The sequence below is a fragment of the Schistocerca cancellata genome, chromosome 3 (assembly GCF_023864275.1).
Source record: "Schistocerca cancellata isolate TAMUIC-IGC-003103 chromosome 3, iqSchCanc2.1, whole genome shotgun sequence".
Classification (NCBI taxonomy): domain Eukaryota; kingdom Metazoa; phylum Arthropoda; class Insecta; order Orthoptera; family Acrididae; genus Schistocerca; species Schistocerca cancellata.
The window spans coordinates 778,297,730-778,314,196 of NC_064628.1; the positions used below are offsets into that span (position 1 = coordinate 778,297,730).

Sequence of the window (16,467 nt, forward strand, 5' to 3'; positions counted from 1 at the left end):
AGCATTCACTTAATGACCGAGAGCAGCAGCGTTTGCATAAAGTTGTCAGTGCTAATAGACGAGCAACACTGCGTGAAATAACACCAGAAATCAATGTGATACGCACGATGGACATATCCGTTAGGACAGTGCGGCGAAATTAGGCGTTAATAGGGTATGGCAGCAGGTAACCGACGCGAGTGTCTTTGCTGACAGTGCAACATCGCCTGCAGCGCCTCTCCTGGTCTTGTGACCATATCGGTTGGACCCTAAAAAACCATGGTCCGGTCAGATGAGTCCCGACTTCAGTCGGTAAGACCTAACGGTAGGGTTCAAGTGTGGCGCAGCCCCTCGAAGCCATGGACCCAAGTTATCAACAGGGCGATGTGGAAGCCAGTGGCGGCTCCATCATGGTTGGGGTTGTGCACACATGGAATGGATTGGGTCCTCTGCATGTTCGGGTACTTGGAGAACATTTGCTCCTATTCATGGACCTCATGTTCCCAAACAAGGGTGTAATTTTTGCGGATGACAATGCGCCATGTCACCGAGTCGCAATCGTTAGCGATTGGCGTGAAGAACATTCTGGACGCTTAGACCGAATGGTTTGGCGACCCAGATCGCCCGATATGAATCCTTTTGGATATTTGTGAGACATAATCGAGAGGTCAGTTCTTGCACAATATCCTGCACCAGCAACACTTCCGCAATTATGGACGGCTATAAAGGTAGCAAGTTTCAATATTTATGCAGGGGAATTCCAACGACTCGTAGAGTCCATGCCACGACGAGTTGCTGTACTACGCTCGATAAAACGATCCCCGACACAATATTAGGAGGTAGCCAGCGAGTTTTGTCACCTTAATTTATACACAGATAAGCACTCACTTTAAGCACTCCGTCTTCAGGCCACGAGTGGCCTACTGGGACCATCCGACCGCCGTGTCATCCTCATTGGGGGATGCAGATAGGAGGTGCGTGGGGTTAGCACACCACTCTCCCGGTCGTTATGATGGTATTCTTGACCGAAACCGCTACTAATCGTTCGAGTAGCTCCTCAATTGGCATCACGAGGCTGAGTGCACCCAGCAAAATGGCAACAGCGCATGGCGGCCTGGATGGTCACCCATCCAAGTGCTGACCACGCCCGACAGAGCTTAATTTCGGTGATCTCACGGGAACCGGTGTATCCACTGCGGCAAGGCTGTTGCCGTAATTTATACACAGTTAAGACAGGAAACTGATGAGTCAGTTCAGTGTAACGTGTTACGATCATACACGCAGTCTGAAACAGAAAGATTTTTACCTGCGAGTTGTACCTTGTGCAACCAGGCCCGGAACTGCTGGGTGTGTTCGACAGGGAACACCCCCAGCGCGGACGGACCCCACCACAGCGCGACGTGCTCCGACACCTGGCCAACCTCTCCCCACAGTATCTCCTGGTAGTATTCCACCACCTTGGTGTGGACTTCCTTCGTCACCTTTGGGAGACCTGTTTGCAAAAGACTACGTACAGTAAAAGACTTCACTTCTCCACTTACAGCTCTGCTTATGAAAGCAGTAGACTCTCCATAGTAAGAAGCGGTATCTCACCTGAGGATTTGGAAGGCTTTATTCCTCTGCTGCCCAGCATTTGTGGAACGCTGAAAGCAGCAACAGCTAAGAGTGTGGCTACGTGCTCCTCCTCAATTTCTAACAGTCTTTCCATGGCTGACATGTTACCTCCAGGTAACACTAAAATCTGTTGGACGGTGGTGCTTCCAGGTGGTATAAACCCAATTGTGGGTGGAGTTATATGTTTTGCCAGTGCTCTGCAAAGGAAAAAGAAAACAAGATTTTGTATAAGAATGAATTTCTACACTGAAGCACCAAAGAAACTGGTATAGGTATGCATATTCAAATACAGAGATGTCTAAGGCAGAATACGGCGCTGCGGTCGGGAACTCCTATATAACACAACAAGTGTCTGGCGGAGTTGTTAGATCGGTTACGACTGCTATAATGGCAGGTTATTAAGATATAAGTGAATTTGAACGTGGTGTTACAGTCGGCGAACGAGCGATGGGACACAGCATCTCCGAGGTAGCGATGAAGTGGGAATTTTTTCGTACCACCGTTTCACGAGCGTACCTGAATATCAGGAATCCGGTAAAACATCAAATCTCCGACATCACTGCGGCCGGGAAAAGATACTGCAAAAACGGAACCAAGACGACTGAAGATAATCGTGCAATGTGACAGAAGTGCGACCAGCCCGCAAATTGCTGCAGACTTCAATACTCGGCCATCAACAAGTGTCAGCGTGCGAACCATTCAACGAAACGTCATCGATACGGGCTTTCACAGCCGAAGGCTGACCCGTGTATCTTTGATGACTGCATGACACAAAGTTTTACGCCTCGCCTGGGCCCGTCAACGTCGACATTTGACTGTTGATGACTCGAAATATATTACCCGGTCTGACGAATCTCGTTTCAAATTGTATCGAGCGGATGGACTTGTACGGGTATGGAGTCAGCCTCATGAATCCATGGACCCTGCATGTCAGCAGGGCACTGTTCAAGCTGATGGAGGCTCTGTAATGATGTGGAGCGTGTGCAGTTGGAGTGATATGGTACCCCTGATACGTCTTGATAAGAATCTGACAGGTAACACGTCCGTAAGTGTCCTGTCAGATCATCTCTATCCATTCATGTCCATTGTGCATTCCAACGAACTTGGGCAATTCCAGCTGCACAATGCGACACCGCACACGACCAGAATTGCTACAGAGTGGCTCCAGGAACGCTCTTCTGAGTTTAAACAATTCCTCTGCCCACTAAACTTCTCACACATGAACGTTATTGGGCATATCTGGGATGCCTTGCAACGTGCTGTTCAGAAGAGATCTCCCCCCCCCCCCCTCGTACTCTTAAGAATTTATAGGCACCTCTGCAGGATTCGAGGTGTCAGTTCCCTCCAGTACTACTGCAGACATTAGCCGAGTCCATGCCACGTCGTGCTGCGGTACATCTGCGTACTCGCGGGGGCCCTTCACGCACGTGTACCAGTTTGTTTGGCTCTTCAGTGTATACAGGGTGTTACAAAAAGGTACGGCCAAACTTTCAGGAAACATTCCTCACACACAAAGAAAGAAAATATGTTATGTGGACATGTGTCCGGAAACGCTTACTTTCCATGTTAGAGCTCATTTTATTACTTCTCTTCAAATCACATTAATAATGGAATGGAAACACACAGCAACAGAACGTACCAGCGTGACTTCAAACACTTTGTTACAGGAAATGTTCAAAATGTCCTCCGTTAGCGAGGATACATGCATCCACCCTCCATCGAATGGAATCCCTGATGCGCTGATGCAACCCTGGAGAATGGCGTATTGTATCACAGCCGTCCACAATACGAGCACGAAGAGTCTCTACATTTGGTACCGGGGTTGCGTAGACAAGAGCTTTCAAATGCCCCCATAAATGAAAGTCAAGAGGGTTGAGGTCAGGAGAGCGTGGGGGCCATGGAATTGGTCCGCCTCTACCAATCCATCGGTCACCGAATCTGTTATTGAGAAGCGTACGAACACTTCGACTGAAATGTGGAGGAGCTCCATCATGCATGAACCACATGTTGTGTCGTACTTGTAAAGGCACTTGTTCTAGCAGCACAGGTAGAGTATCCCGTATGAAATCATGATAACGTGCTCCATTGAGCGTAGGTGGAAGAACATGGAAAATGAGCTCTAACATGGAAATTAAGCGTTTCCGCACACATGTCCACATAACATCTTTTCTTTATTTGTGTGTGAGGAACGTTTCCTGAAAGTTTGGCCGTACCTTATTGTAACACCCTGTATACCTCTTGCTTTACACAGCCTTTAAATGTGTACATTATTTTTAACTTTCACCAATCAAATGAAAGATGCTTGTAACATCTGACACTCTGTGACTAATTTTTCTTAGCGAATTATGAGTGAATTGTGAAATTCAATCTGGATAACAGTATTAATGATTCCACGAGTTTGACATTAACAGAAGAACTAAAATGAATGAGTAAGGAAATTAATAATCAATGGGTATTCACAACATAAGTATCCCGATAGTTCTTGCATCCCGTCCGGAAACAGAGGACAATACGCAGCCAGTTATGGAGGCAGATTACAACAGTGAGGGCACGGAGGCGGGCGTACAGCTAGCAGACTTAAACATGGAGCTCATTACGGAAGTTGTCGACGACAGTATGTGGGGCACCTCCGACCTTTCGTTAATTGCAACACTGTCGGAACGTAGCCGAGAGGGCGCGGCCGATCTTCATGTGATGTTCAAGCCACGTATGCGAAACCGTGTGCCCTTGGCAGCTCCAGGCCTCTATATACGGCCAGAATCAGGTATAGGATGAGGTGCTACTTTTCAACAAAATGGAAATTAGCACGTATTGCTCCTGTCCCTGAACCTAACAAGCAGCTCTCATGAGCAGAACACTATTGGCCAGTAAGCATCCTTGGCAGTCTAGGCAGTGTTTCAATGATTAACGCAAGAACGTATCGTTAACTGTGAAACAATCAGCACAGAATAGTTTGTCTTGCAGCGGAATATCTCTGCACGGCTCCAAGTACTTACGCTGATGGAAGACATTACTTTCCAAGTCATCAGCGGATTTATTTCTTGACATAGAGAACCCGTATGATAAGTTTTGGCAAGCCAAGCTGATACGGAAGATACAGGAGCAAACTACAGAACCACTCTCCTACACCAAGTTCGTCGCTATTTTTCTAGAAGGCAGTACAATAGTAGCTAAAATTGAGGAAAAATGATCAGACAGTAAACGACTTCGAGCAGGAGTACCATATAATTCCGTTTTATCCCCCAAGTTATACATAGCTTACGTTAATGACATGCCGATCGTAAGTAACATCAAGTTAGCACACTTCGCCGTCGTAACTGGCGGACTAAATCACACTACAAACATAAGAAGGTTGTCAACTCAATTTAACGGGTCACTGGTGTCGCAATAACAAAATTAAAATCAACGTTCTAAAGACAACAGCTGCACAGTTTAGCAAGAAATGCCTTAACTTAGACCAGATATTAAATCTCCGAGGACAGATCATTCCATGAAGCCCAAAGGTCAAGTACACACATCAAAAAAAGTTTTGCATCACCCCGGTTCCCAGAACTCCTGAAGATAGGCGTTGACTGTGGATAGAATGAGATTTTCACTCTGCAGCGGAGTGTGCGCTGATATGAAACTTCCTGGCAGATCAAAACTGTGTGCCCGACCGAGACTCGAACTCGGGACCTTTGCCTTTCGCGGGCAAGTGCTCTACCAACTGAGCTACCGAAGCACGACTCACGCCCGGTACTCACAGTCCCTTTCACTGTTCAGAGATGTCACGAAACCCGCCCAAAGATGTAAACAAACATGCATGAGCAGCGCCTATTAGACGGAGGGGAACCTACAGCCTATCAGTTCCAGCCATTCCAACAGGAAGGAGGTACACGGCTCGTGTTCTCTGTAGTTCAACCATGCCTAGACGGTCAATATCGTGGTACGATCGCGTCCGCATTGTTACTTTGTGCCAGGAACGGCTCTCAACAAGGGAAGTCCCTAGGGGTCTCGGACTGAACCAACGCGATGTTGTTCGGACATGGAGATATATACAGACAGGAACTGTCGATGACATGCCTCGCACACGCCGCCCAAGGGCTACTACTGCAGTGGATGACCATTAGCTACTGATTGTGGCTTGGAGGAACCCCGACAGGAACGCCACCATGCTGAATAATGCTTTTCGTGCAGCCACAGGATATCGTGTTACGACTCAAACTGTGCGCAGTAGGCTGCCTGATGCGCAACTTCACTCCCGGCGTCCATGGCGAGTTCCATCTTTGCAACCACGACACAATGCAGCACGGTACAGATGCGACCAACAACATGCCGAATGGGCCTTTCAGGATTGGCATCACGTTTTCTTCAACGATGAGTGCCGCATATTCCCTCAAGCAGACAATCGTCGGAGACGTGTTTGGAGGCAACCTGGTCAGGCTGAACGCCTTAGACACACCATCCAGCGAGTGCAGCAAGGTGGAGGCTCCCTGCTGTTTTGGGTGGCATTATGTGGGGCTGACGTACGCCGCTGGTGGTCATAGAAGGCGCCGTAACGGCTGTACGATTCGTGAATGCCATCCTCCAGTCCATAGTGCAACCATATCGGCAGCATATTGGCGAGGTTTCGTCTTCATGGACGAAAATTCGCGCCCCCGTCGTGCAAATCTTGTGAATGACTTCCTGCAGGATAACGACATCGCTCGACTAGAGTGGCCAGCATGTTCTCCAGACATGAGCCCCATCGAACATGACTGGGATAGATTGAAAAAGGCTGTTTATGGACGACGTGACCCACCAACCACTGTGAGGGATCTATGCCGAATCGCCGTTGAGGAGTGGGACAATCTGTACCAACAGTGCCTTGATGAACTTGTGGATAGTATGCCACCACGAATACAGGCATGCATCAATGAAACGGGACGTGCTACTGGCTATCAGAAGGACAGGTGTGTACAGCAATCTGGAGCACCACCTCTGAAGGTCTCGCTGTATGGTGGTACAACATGCAGTGTGTGATTTTCATGAGCAATACAAAGGGCGGAAATGATGTTTATGTTGATCACTATTCCAGTTTTCTGTACAGGCTCCGAAACTCTCGGAACTGAGATGATGCAAAACTTTTTTGGATGTGTGTATTTGGGAGTACCTGTGGATAAACAACTCTTATTACATAATGGCGTACAATGTACATTGCCACAAGACATCAGAGATGGCGAAACAGCTAGCTTCCCGTATTTATAAGCACTAAGTTTCTTACCCACCCAAAAGTGCGATTATGTCAGGCTACTGTCCAATCAAAAATATTCTATGGCAGCACCTCCGTCCTGTCCAGCGAACAAGTGTCATAGGTGAATCCTGCGAGTATTCATATACGCCACTGTAGCAACGTACAGCTGATCCTACTGTGATCCTACTATTCTTCATACAGCCGTGTACCACGAGTGGCTCCTTTCCTCGCCCACTCGCTACATTAACTCTAGCGATTGCAGGAAAAAACAATCCAATGTACACATAAACAGGATCTGGTGGTCGCCATGCGTCCTGGTGGCACGGATCTCACCACAGGGGGAGTTGCTGACACTACATCGGTGCCACCAGTCACCTGCCTCCAAGCGCTGGACCCTGCATCCTTCCACTTCCAGTCTATGTAGGTCCCCACTTAACCAGTCAAGACGAGCTGCACATTGGGTCCCTCAATATGGAGCTCCTTCACTGTGTGCATCAGCAAATCACCAGAAGTTTCTCCTTGGCCAAGTGCCAACTGTTCACATTCACTCAGTACGGAGCTCCCTTCACTAAGTCAGCAGCAGTTCCTCGAGAGTCACTCAATATCCTAGGGCCAATCATCCACAGTCCTTCAATACTGAGCTCCTTTCACCGACTGTAGCAACAACTAGTCGGGAATCGCTCTATGGCCACGGTCTCTGTATATGGAGATCCCCTTCCCAAGTACAGGAGCAAACTCATTGCTCTGTGGCCAATCGCCGACTTTCCAGTTTATCAATACGGAGCTCCATTTGCTGAGCGCCGCCTCAACTCATCAGGAGTCACTCCGTGGCCAAGTGCTGACCCTCCATGGTCCCTCAATATGGAGCTCCCTCCGCCGACTTCACCAGTATCTCCACACCGATGTTCACCAGCAGTCGACAATCGAGGAGCACATCGCCCTCTGCTTGACAAACCACTGGGCCATTAACGAGTACCTCTTCCACTCCACTTCGTGGCACATCATCTCCAACATCATCTCTGAGCTATCGCCTTTCAGGCCAGTACCTACAAAGTATGTACTTCATCCACAACATATGACCGAAGGGAACAGATCGCAAACTGCGTGTCCAGCCGCTCGGCCATCAGTGGATTCCTCCTTGGCATCTCTTCATGGGACATGTCCTCCTTCATAATCTCCAATCTCTCTGCCTTGCGGAACCTCATCCTACTACTAATTGTGGTCACCTACAAGCATTACTAGGACGTATCGTAAGCTGGTACCAAGTCACACACCTAAGGACTATTGTTATGCTGGCCATTATGCATCCGGTTACACACTTCTTCTCAAAATGGCTCAAATGGCTCTGAGCACTATGGGACTTAACATCTGAGGTCATCAGTCCCCTAGTACTTAGAACTACTTAAACCTAACTAACCTAAGGACATCACACACATCCATGCCCGAGGCAGGATTCGAACCTGCGACCGTAGCGGTCGCGCGGTTCCAGACTGAAGCACCTAGAACCACACACTTCTTCTGGCTGCCTGGGTTCGCATCTCTAAGGAGCAGTCAAATGAAAACGAGGCAGATGGAAAAAAGTAAGTAAGCTGTTTATTATTTCAAAAGTAATCGTCATAACTGTTAATACATTTATCCCACTGTGAGACAAGACGGTTAATGCCTTCATGGAATAATGTTGTGGATGCCTATGGAACCAAGATTATACCCACGCGTGCACCTCTTCGTCCAAAGCATATCGATGACCACGAATGTCTTTCTTCAGCACTCCAAAAATATGGAAATCACATTGGGAGAGATAGAGATTGTATGGAGGGTATGTAAGAGCTTCCCAGCGAAACTTCTACAGTATAGCCGAAGCAGCCTTGGCAACAATGGGACGGGAGACCAGCGTTTCGTGATTGAATCGTGTCGTGCTACAGCTCCCTCACGTTTCGTACACCGTCGTTGACAGAGCTGTGACCTGAACTCTGCTTGCGGTTTAGCCTTTGGTCTGACAAGTGAACGCCGCACATCAGATTCTACCCTGGACTGCCTTACGTACTCTACGTCTTTACACACTGTGTATCATAAGTGTGAGTGCAACTCCTGTTCCCATAGTGCTCAGAGCCTTTTGAACCATTTTTGCAACTCCTGGACTTTGGTCCGGTTCACTGATGGACCCTGAATGTTATTGCGCTGTGCACAAGTGGTGAACGCGCACTGAATACTTGTCGAAACAGAAAAATATCAGTTATGCATCACGCGAAATGATAGTGACTTCTATAGGTTTCATAAACCCGATAGCAGAATGAATCTTTAAAAGAAAAATTTACGATGCTCGTTCAATAAGTAATTCCTCACATTTTTTATCAGAACATATTTTTTGTTAAGAGTCAGAATTTGGTGACAATATATATCAATATGTCTTGTCCATGTCCTATTTTTCTACGTAGTCTCCATCACGTTCTATGGCCGTACGCTGGCGTTTTGGAAGAGTATGTATTCCCTGCTGGTAAAAGCTCTTGTCCTGAAGGCGCAGCCATGTTTTCACTGCGTGACTGACTCGTCATCTTCAAAGTGTGTTCCCCATTGAGAACTGTCGAATTGTGATGCGCTGGTCGGCGCGAATAATGGCATCCACACGATTCAGCATGCCTGGAGCAGTGGCTTTGACAGGACGCCCCGAGCGTGGCTGATCGTGGAACACTGTTTCTGCAGTTGCTGAGGCTGTAACTTTCCTTACCCATCGCCCAACTGTACTCCTATCAACTGCAGCACAGCCATACACTGCACACAAACGTTTATGGATGTTCACCACGGTTTCTATTTCTGCACACAAGAATTCAATAACAGCAGGCTGCTTGTAACGTGAGTGGTATGTAGTCGCCATTTTGACGTCATACTATGGCTCTGCCATCTGCCAGAACAGTTCGTAACTTCACGGCGTACAGAACAAAAAACAAACCTGAAGCACCAACAAGAACGTTTGCCTGTGTATATTAATGGCTTTTTTAAAAATGTGGGGCATTACTTATTGAACGACCCTCGTAGCGCTCTTTTCATAACAAACGGGAGAAATCGCAGGGGCAAATGGAAGAGAATAAGGGTTGAATTCAACGTATAAGATACGTTTTGGAATAATTAATAAGGGACAATTTCACTTCAGATGTCCAGAACCCTAGTTACATTAATTTGAACACTTAAGCAAATGAATTGAAAGAAGTTGCATTGACTTTGTAAGCAATGTGTTCTTGGATAATAATAAATTTTAAGATATTGTTGAACGTAATTCCAACAGTAAGCGTTAGACTAGCTGCAAAGTCCGCATTGTTTCAGATATTAAATTATGCAAGATCAGAGGCCTTAAATACTAATGTGTCAGAGAAGACATTCGATGTGTGAACTTAAAAGAGTTCAAAAAGGTTGCCTATAAACAATAAACGATACAGTAACTATTAACAACGTTAATTTCGTAACTTTATTCCGTAAGTTCTTGCATAACCATCTGAAATGTCAATCAGAGAAACATAAAACAGAGGTTTCTTAAAACTTGCTGGCAGTTTAAAATTGTGTGCTGGACCGGTACTCGATTCAGAATTCTTGTTTCTCACGGATAATGCGCTACCAGCTTTCGGCAAATTGAAGGTTTGAGTGAATTTCCTGGTTACTTCTGCCGACAGTTCAGAAATAGTTTAAAAATGACAACATCTACTACCAGCATTGTTATTAAATGTATTTCTTCACGATGGCGATATCTGCCTATTATGCTATTCTCAAGTGACAGAACACTATGAAGTGCGTCAATGCATAACCGTTCCATTTAATAAGAGACTATTCTCGTGTCGGCCATGTATACATACTTCATATGCATCAACCGTAATTCCTGTCCTCATACTGTGAGTACCGAAAGCATGCTGAACGGTAATGCCTCCGAATTTTTTGATGTGTTGCTAATATCGGTTGAGGTATTACATTTCGTGCATATTACTCGGTTGACTTTCCCGCTTCGCTAACGCTAGTTCCAACCCTTTGCCGCTAGAGGGCTCCGAATTGCAGAGTGTAACATGGCGGTGTGTAACGTAACTATGCCAGTGATTGAGAAACAGCGTGCTGCAATCGAGTTTCCGACTGCAGAAAACTTGCGTCCAGTTCAGATCCACGGAAGAACGAAAGCAGTGTACGCTGATGATTGTATCTACTTCAGTAATGTGCGACATTGGGTTGTTCGACCTCATAATGAGGAAAACGGTGGTGCTAACATAAGCTCTTTGTTCCCATGAAGTAATGAGTGCTGTCGACAAGGGATCTCAAATCGATTCCATATTCCTAGATTTCCAGAAGGCTTTTGATACCGTTCCTCTCAAGCGACCATTAAGCAAATTGCGTGCATATGGAGTATCGTCTCAGCTGTGTGACTGGATTCGCGATTTCCTCTCAGAGAGGTCACAGTTCGTAGTGATAGACGGTAAATCATCGAGTAGAGCAGAAGTGATATCTGGCGTTCCGCAAGGTAGTGTCATAGGCCCTCTGCTGTTCCTGATTTATATAAATGACCTAGATGATAATCTGAGCAGCCCCCTTCGATTGTTTGCAGATGACGCTGTAATTTAACGTCTATTAAAATCATCAGACGATCAATTAGAATTACAAAATGATCTAGAGAGAATTTCTGTATGGTGCGAAAAGTGGCAATTGGCACTAAACAAAGAAAAGTGCGAGGTCATCCACATGGGTACTAAAATAAATCCGATAAATTCTGGGAATACGATAAATCGCACAAATCTAAGGGCTGTCAATTCGACTAAATACCTAGGAATTACAATTACGATCAACTTCAATTGGATAGATCACATTAGATAATATTGTGGGGAAGGCGAAACAAAGACTGCGCTTTGTTGGCAGAACACTTAGAAGATGCGACAAACCCACTAAAGAGACAGCCTACATTACACTTGTCCGTCCTCTGCTGGAATATTGCTGCGCGGATGGGAACCTTACCACGTAGGATTGACGGAGGACATCGAAAAAGCGCAAAGAAGGGCAGCTCGTTTCGTGTTACCGCGCAATAGGGGTGAGAGTGTCACTGATATGATTCGTGAGATGGGGTGGCAGTCACTGAAACAAAGGTTGTTTTCTTTGTGGCGAGATCTATTTACGAAATTTCTATCACCAACTTTCTCTTCCGAATGCGAAAATATTTTGTTGAGATCCACATACTTGAGGGAGAAATGATTATCATAATAAAATAAGAGGAATCAGAGCTCGAACGGAAAGATTTAGGTGTTCCTTTTTCCCACGCGCCATTCGAGATTGGAATGGCAGAAAAGTAGTATGAAAATGGTTCGATGAACCCTCTGCCAGGCATTTAGTGTGAATTGCAGAGTAACCATGTAGATGTAGACACAGCTCAGAGTAGACGGCCTCTACGGCAGCCGACAAGACTCATCGGAACAAGACTGATGAATTCGTCATCGGCTAACACAGACACAGCTCTCGGTTAAGTGTGGCACGGGAGCTTGTACAGGCCATCAATACAGAGTAGCGGCATAGAAAACAGTGGGAGCTTAGTATGCTCACTCCTAACATGAAACAGAGGAGACTGGACATCTATCAACAATTTCTTTTGTCTTTTGAGCGTGAGGGTGATGGGTTCCATAACAACATCGTGACAGGTGATGAAAGCTGAGTGCGCAATTTTGACCCCGAAAACAAGAGATCAGTGGAGTTCCACCACGAAGGATCACCGACGCCCCAAAATACTGAAGACCATGCCATCAGCAGACATAGCTATGCTCACAGTATACTGGGGTGTTCAAGGTTTGGTGCATTTGGAATTCATGCCCAAAGGCACCACCATAAACTCTGCAAGGTACTGCGAGACCCTCAGAAGAGTTGCACTCACATGGAGCACCTTCTCCTTCGGCATGACAACGCGAACCACACACGAGCAATGCGACATCTGTAACAATTCGACGCCTTTGGTTCACTTTCATCGATAATCCTTCATACAGTCCCAACTTTTCCCTATCAGATTTTCATCTGTTTCCATAATCTAAAAGAAACCTTCGAGGACTTCACTTTGATAGAGATGAAGCTGTGCAAGCAGAGGTGAGGTTGTGGCTCCGTCAACAAACTCAAACATTTTGCAGTGACAGTATCAACAAACTGGTCTCTCGTTGGGAGAAATGTGTTCGTCCCTAATGCGACTGTGTTGAGAAATGGATATGTAGACATCAAGAATGAATATAATTGCGTAGGCTTCCGCGGCCAGAGTCAATCGACATAAAAGTTTTCTGGGTTTGGTACCGCGTCATAATGTAAAAACTACTGCTGCTATAGAAAAGTTGGCTTTTTTATAGCAGCAGTAGGTTTTACATTATGACGCGGTACCAAACCCAGAAAACTTTTATGTCGATCAAGAATGATGTTGAATGTTATTTATGTTTGCTATATTTAAAAAGCCTCAAGAATTTTCACAAAACAATCGGAAGCATTACTTTTCAGCACGGCCTCGTAGTAGCGGGGAAATAGTCATAGTTTCTCATTCTCCCCCCCCCCCCCCCAGTCCCTAGTACAATTTGATAACTTGCCGTCACCCTCACTTCTAATGTGCCACATTCTAATAACAAAATATATGTATTCTTTTGGTGCATAAATTCGTAGCGTTTTTCCACAAGTTCAGTAAACACAACAGATATACGTAACAGACACTTTAGACAAAAATGTGTGTGAAATCGCATGGGACTTAGCTGCTAAGATCATCAGTCTCTGAGCTTACACACTACTTAACCTAAATTATCCTAAGGACAAACACACACACCCATGCCCGAGGGAGGACTCGAACCTCCGCCTGGATCAGCCGCACAGTCCATGACTGCAGCGCCTAAGACCGCTCGGCTAATACCGCGCGGCACACTTTAGTCACCAATGATACATTCTCCTACACTGTTTACAACTGACAACAGTGTGGTATATTTTCGCTTCGGCAACTGTAGAAGTTAAGTAGTTTTGAGGCGAAGAACTGGTCGAGCCACCTTCGGAAGGTATTTTCATCCGGAAGAAAAGCTCCTTGAAGGTTGTTCGACAGAGAGTGGAAAAGGTGAAAATCTGAGGGCACAAGATCGTGTGAACAAGGTGGACACGGAATGACTTCCCAACCCAACTCGCATATAGCGTTTTTCGCCAGTCTGGAAGAATGCGGACTGTCATTATCATTTAGTAGCATCATTTGACGCAGTCTCCCTGGTCGTTGTTATTGAACTGTGTCTGCATGACGTCTCAGTTGTTGACAGTAAATGTCAGTAATGATGGTTACACCTCGGGGAAGCAATTTGCAGTACGCCACACCATCACTGTTCCGCCAGATGCATAGCATTATCTTTTGTGGGGAGTTGCTGGTTTGTTTGGGCTCAACCATTCCTTTCTTTTCCTTATGTTAGCATAAAGGCAACATTTCTCGTCACCAATAAAGATACAGATAGGAGTGGTCGAGGTTGTTCAAGAAACAACTCATGTCGAGCAATCAGTCACGGACATATGGCGACGTGCTGAGTTTTGTGATTTTTGCCTTAGAGCTTGCGGTACCCATATACCCGACTTTTCAACCTTTCTCATTCCATGCAAATGTTACAATATGGTGGAATGATCACATTTCATCACATCTGCCAATTCACAAGTACACTGGCGTAGATCATTGAGAATCAATGCCTTTAACCGATCTTCACCAAACCTCGAAGGTCTTCCTGAACGTGGAGAGTCACTAATGTCAAAACGATCGTCGTTAACACGAGAAAACCATTTTCTTGCCGTGCCCTGTCCAGTTACATTATCTCCATACACGGCGCAAATGTTTCTGGCTGCCTCCGCTGCTGTCACCCCTATACTGAACTCGAACAGAAGAATACGTCGGAAATGTTCCGATTTCTCCGATTGGCAATTACAATATGTAAACGCAAAAAAAAGTGATAATCGGTAAATAAACCCCTAGCAACTGCAATACCAAATTGCAAAACAAAAACTCTACGAACTTACATACCAATCTACTAGTAAAATAATAAACTGTTTAGTTACAATAAAATATACAAAAATGTTAATAAAAATAAAAAATTAAAAAGTCAGATATTTTGTGAAATGATTTGTGTAAAAGTAAGAAATAAAATAAATGAGAAAAATATTTGACGTGCCTTTTAGTTATGTCGGAAACAATGTACAACAAAAGAAGTACCGACTGAGAATTTGAAGTTCAATAATTAACTTAGAACTTAACAACTTTAATGAGTACTAGATGCTGTTTGTCGGGTGGATTATGTAGACTGTGCAGGCTGCTGTTGTGTTATGTTGACATATTTCCATCATCTGTGATCGAAGGTGTAAAGAAGTTCCAACGATTTTGCAGTCACAAATATTTTGCAGTAGATAATCCTTTAAATGTCTGGAAAGAGAATGCTAGTGGCGCAAGCAGTAATGCCTCCAGGTCAAGAGCTGTCGACATCACTGTTCTCTACCACTCAGTTTTTCCGATAAAAAAAAAGCTGAAGATTCGAACCTGATAGCAGCTGGAATTGGGTGCCCAGTTGCACTTAGTGGTCTCCTTATGTCATTGGCATATGAGCATCTCAGCTGCTCTCAGTAATGATTCGCATAGCAATAGTAATTGTATTGGTAAAACATTTATTCGATTAACTTTGCATAGCAATAGTATGTCAAGGACAAACAAGAGCAGTCTGTACAGTATACAGAATTCACCTGACAAATATCCTCCAGTACTCATTAAAATTCGTAGTTCAGTAGTGAACTTGGAATTGTCAGAGAGCACCTTATCTCCTGTACATGGTTTAGAGGAGCATACAAAGGAGCGCCAAATGTTTCTCTAATCTATTTTATTTATTACTTTTGCACAAATAATTTCGCAAAATATTTGACCTTTTTTCAATAATTTTATTTTCAATTTTTGTTCAGAAATCGTGAAATATATTTTGCAAAACTAGACCTTACATTGATGAATTTGAGATTCCCATTCCCCACCCTTCATTTGACTGCGAAAATTCGGACAAAAATCCAGTGTGTAATTTCTAGAGTGTCTTGTTTTTGCTCAGCTCTCACGTTTGACCAATGATAATTTCCCTATTATGGCGGTTAGTATGTCGCGTTAGTACAATTTCCTAGAATGTGAATCTCACAAGGGAACCTCCCCATCGCACCCCCCTCAGATTTGTTATAAGCTGGCACAGTGGATAGACCTTGAAAAACTGAACACAGATCAATCGAGAAAACAGGAAGAAGTTGTGTGGAACTATGAAAAAATAAGCAAAATATAGAAACTGAGTAGTCCATGCACAAGATATGCAACATCAAGGAGAGGGTGAGCTTAGGAGCGCCGTGGTCCCGTGGTTAGCGTGAGCAGCTGCGGAATGAGATGTCCTAGGTTCAAATCTTCCCGCGAGTGAAACGTTTAATTTTTTATTTTCAGACAATTATTATCTGTCTGTCCAAAGTAGCGAACAGTCAACTGCCAGCCAGGGAGCCTCGTTAGCAGGAATACTCCTTCTTCCATGCGCTGTAGTCGACTGACGTGTGTTTCGATGTTTGTTTATGTGTAGCGTCCCCATACTACGGCGCAGTTACCTCGCATCCGACGGACGGACAAAATAAAAAATTAAACTTTTCACTCAAGGGAAGAC

General features: G+C 45.1%; 1 protein-coding gene and 1 pseudogene across 1 annotated transcript in view; both read right to left on the reverse strand.

Moving 5' to 3' along the window:
- The window catches only part of LOC126177058 (uncharacterized), a 266,522-nt gene that overhangs the window by 114,292 nt on the left and 135,763 nt on the right, over positions 1-16,467 (reverse strand). Inside the window, exons 6-7 of the mRNA XM_049924295.1 lie at positions 1,573-1,790; positions 1,286-1,471 (exon numbers count right to left, since the gene is read on the reverse strand). Coding sequence (XP_049780252.1) covers positions 1,286-1,471; positions 1,573-1,790 — 404 coding nt within the window. The remainder of the gene's footprint in view (positions 1-1,285; positions 1,472-1,572; positions 1,791-16,467) is intronic.
- On the reverse strand, positions 1,074-1,191 carry LOC126177546 (5S ribosomal RNA; annotated as a pseudogene).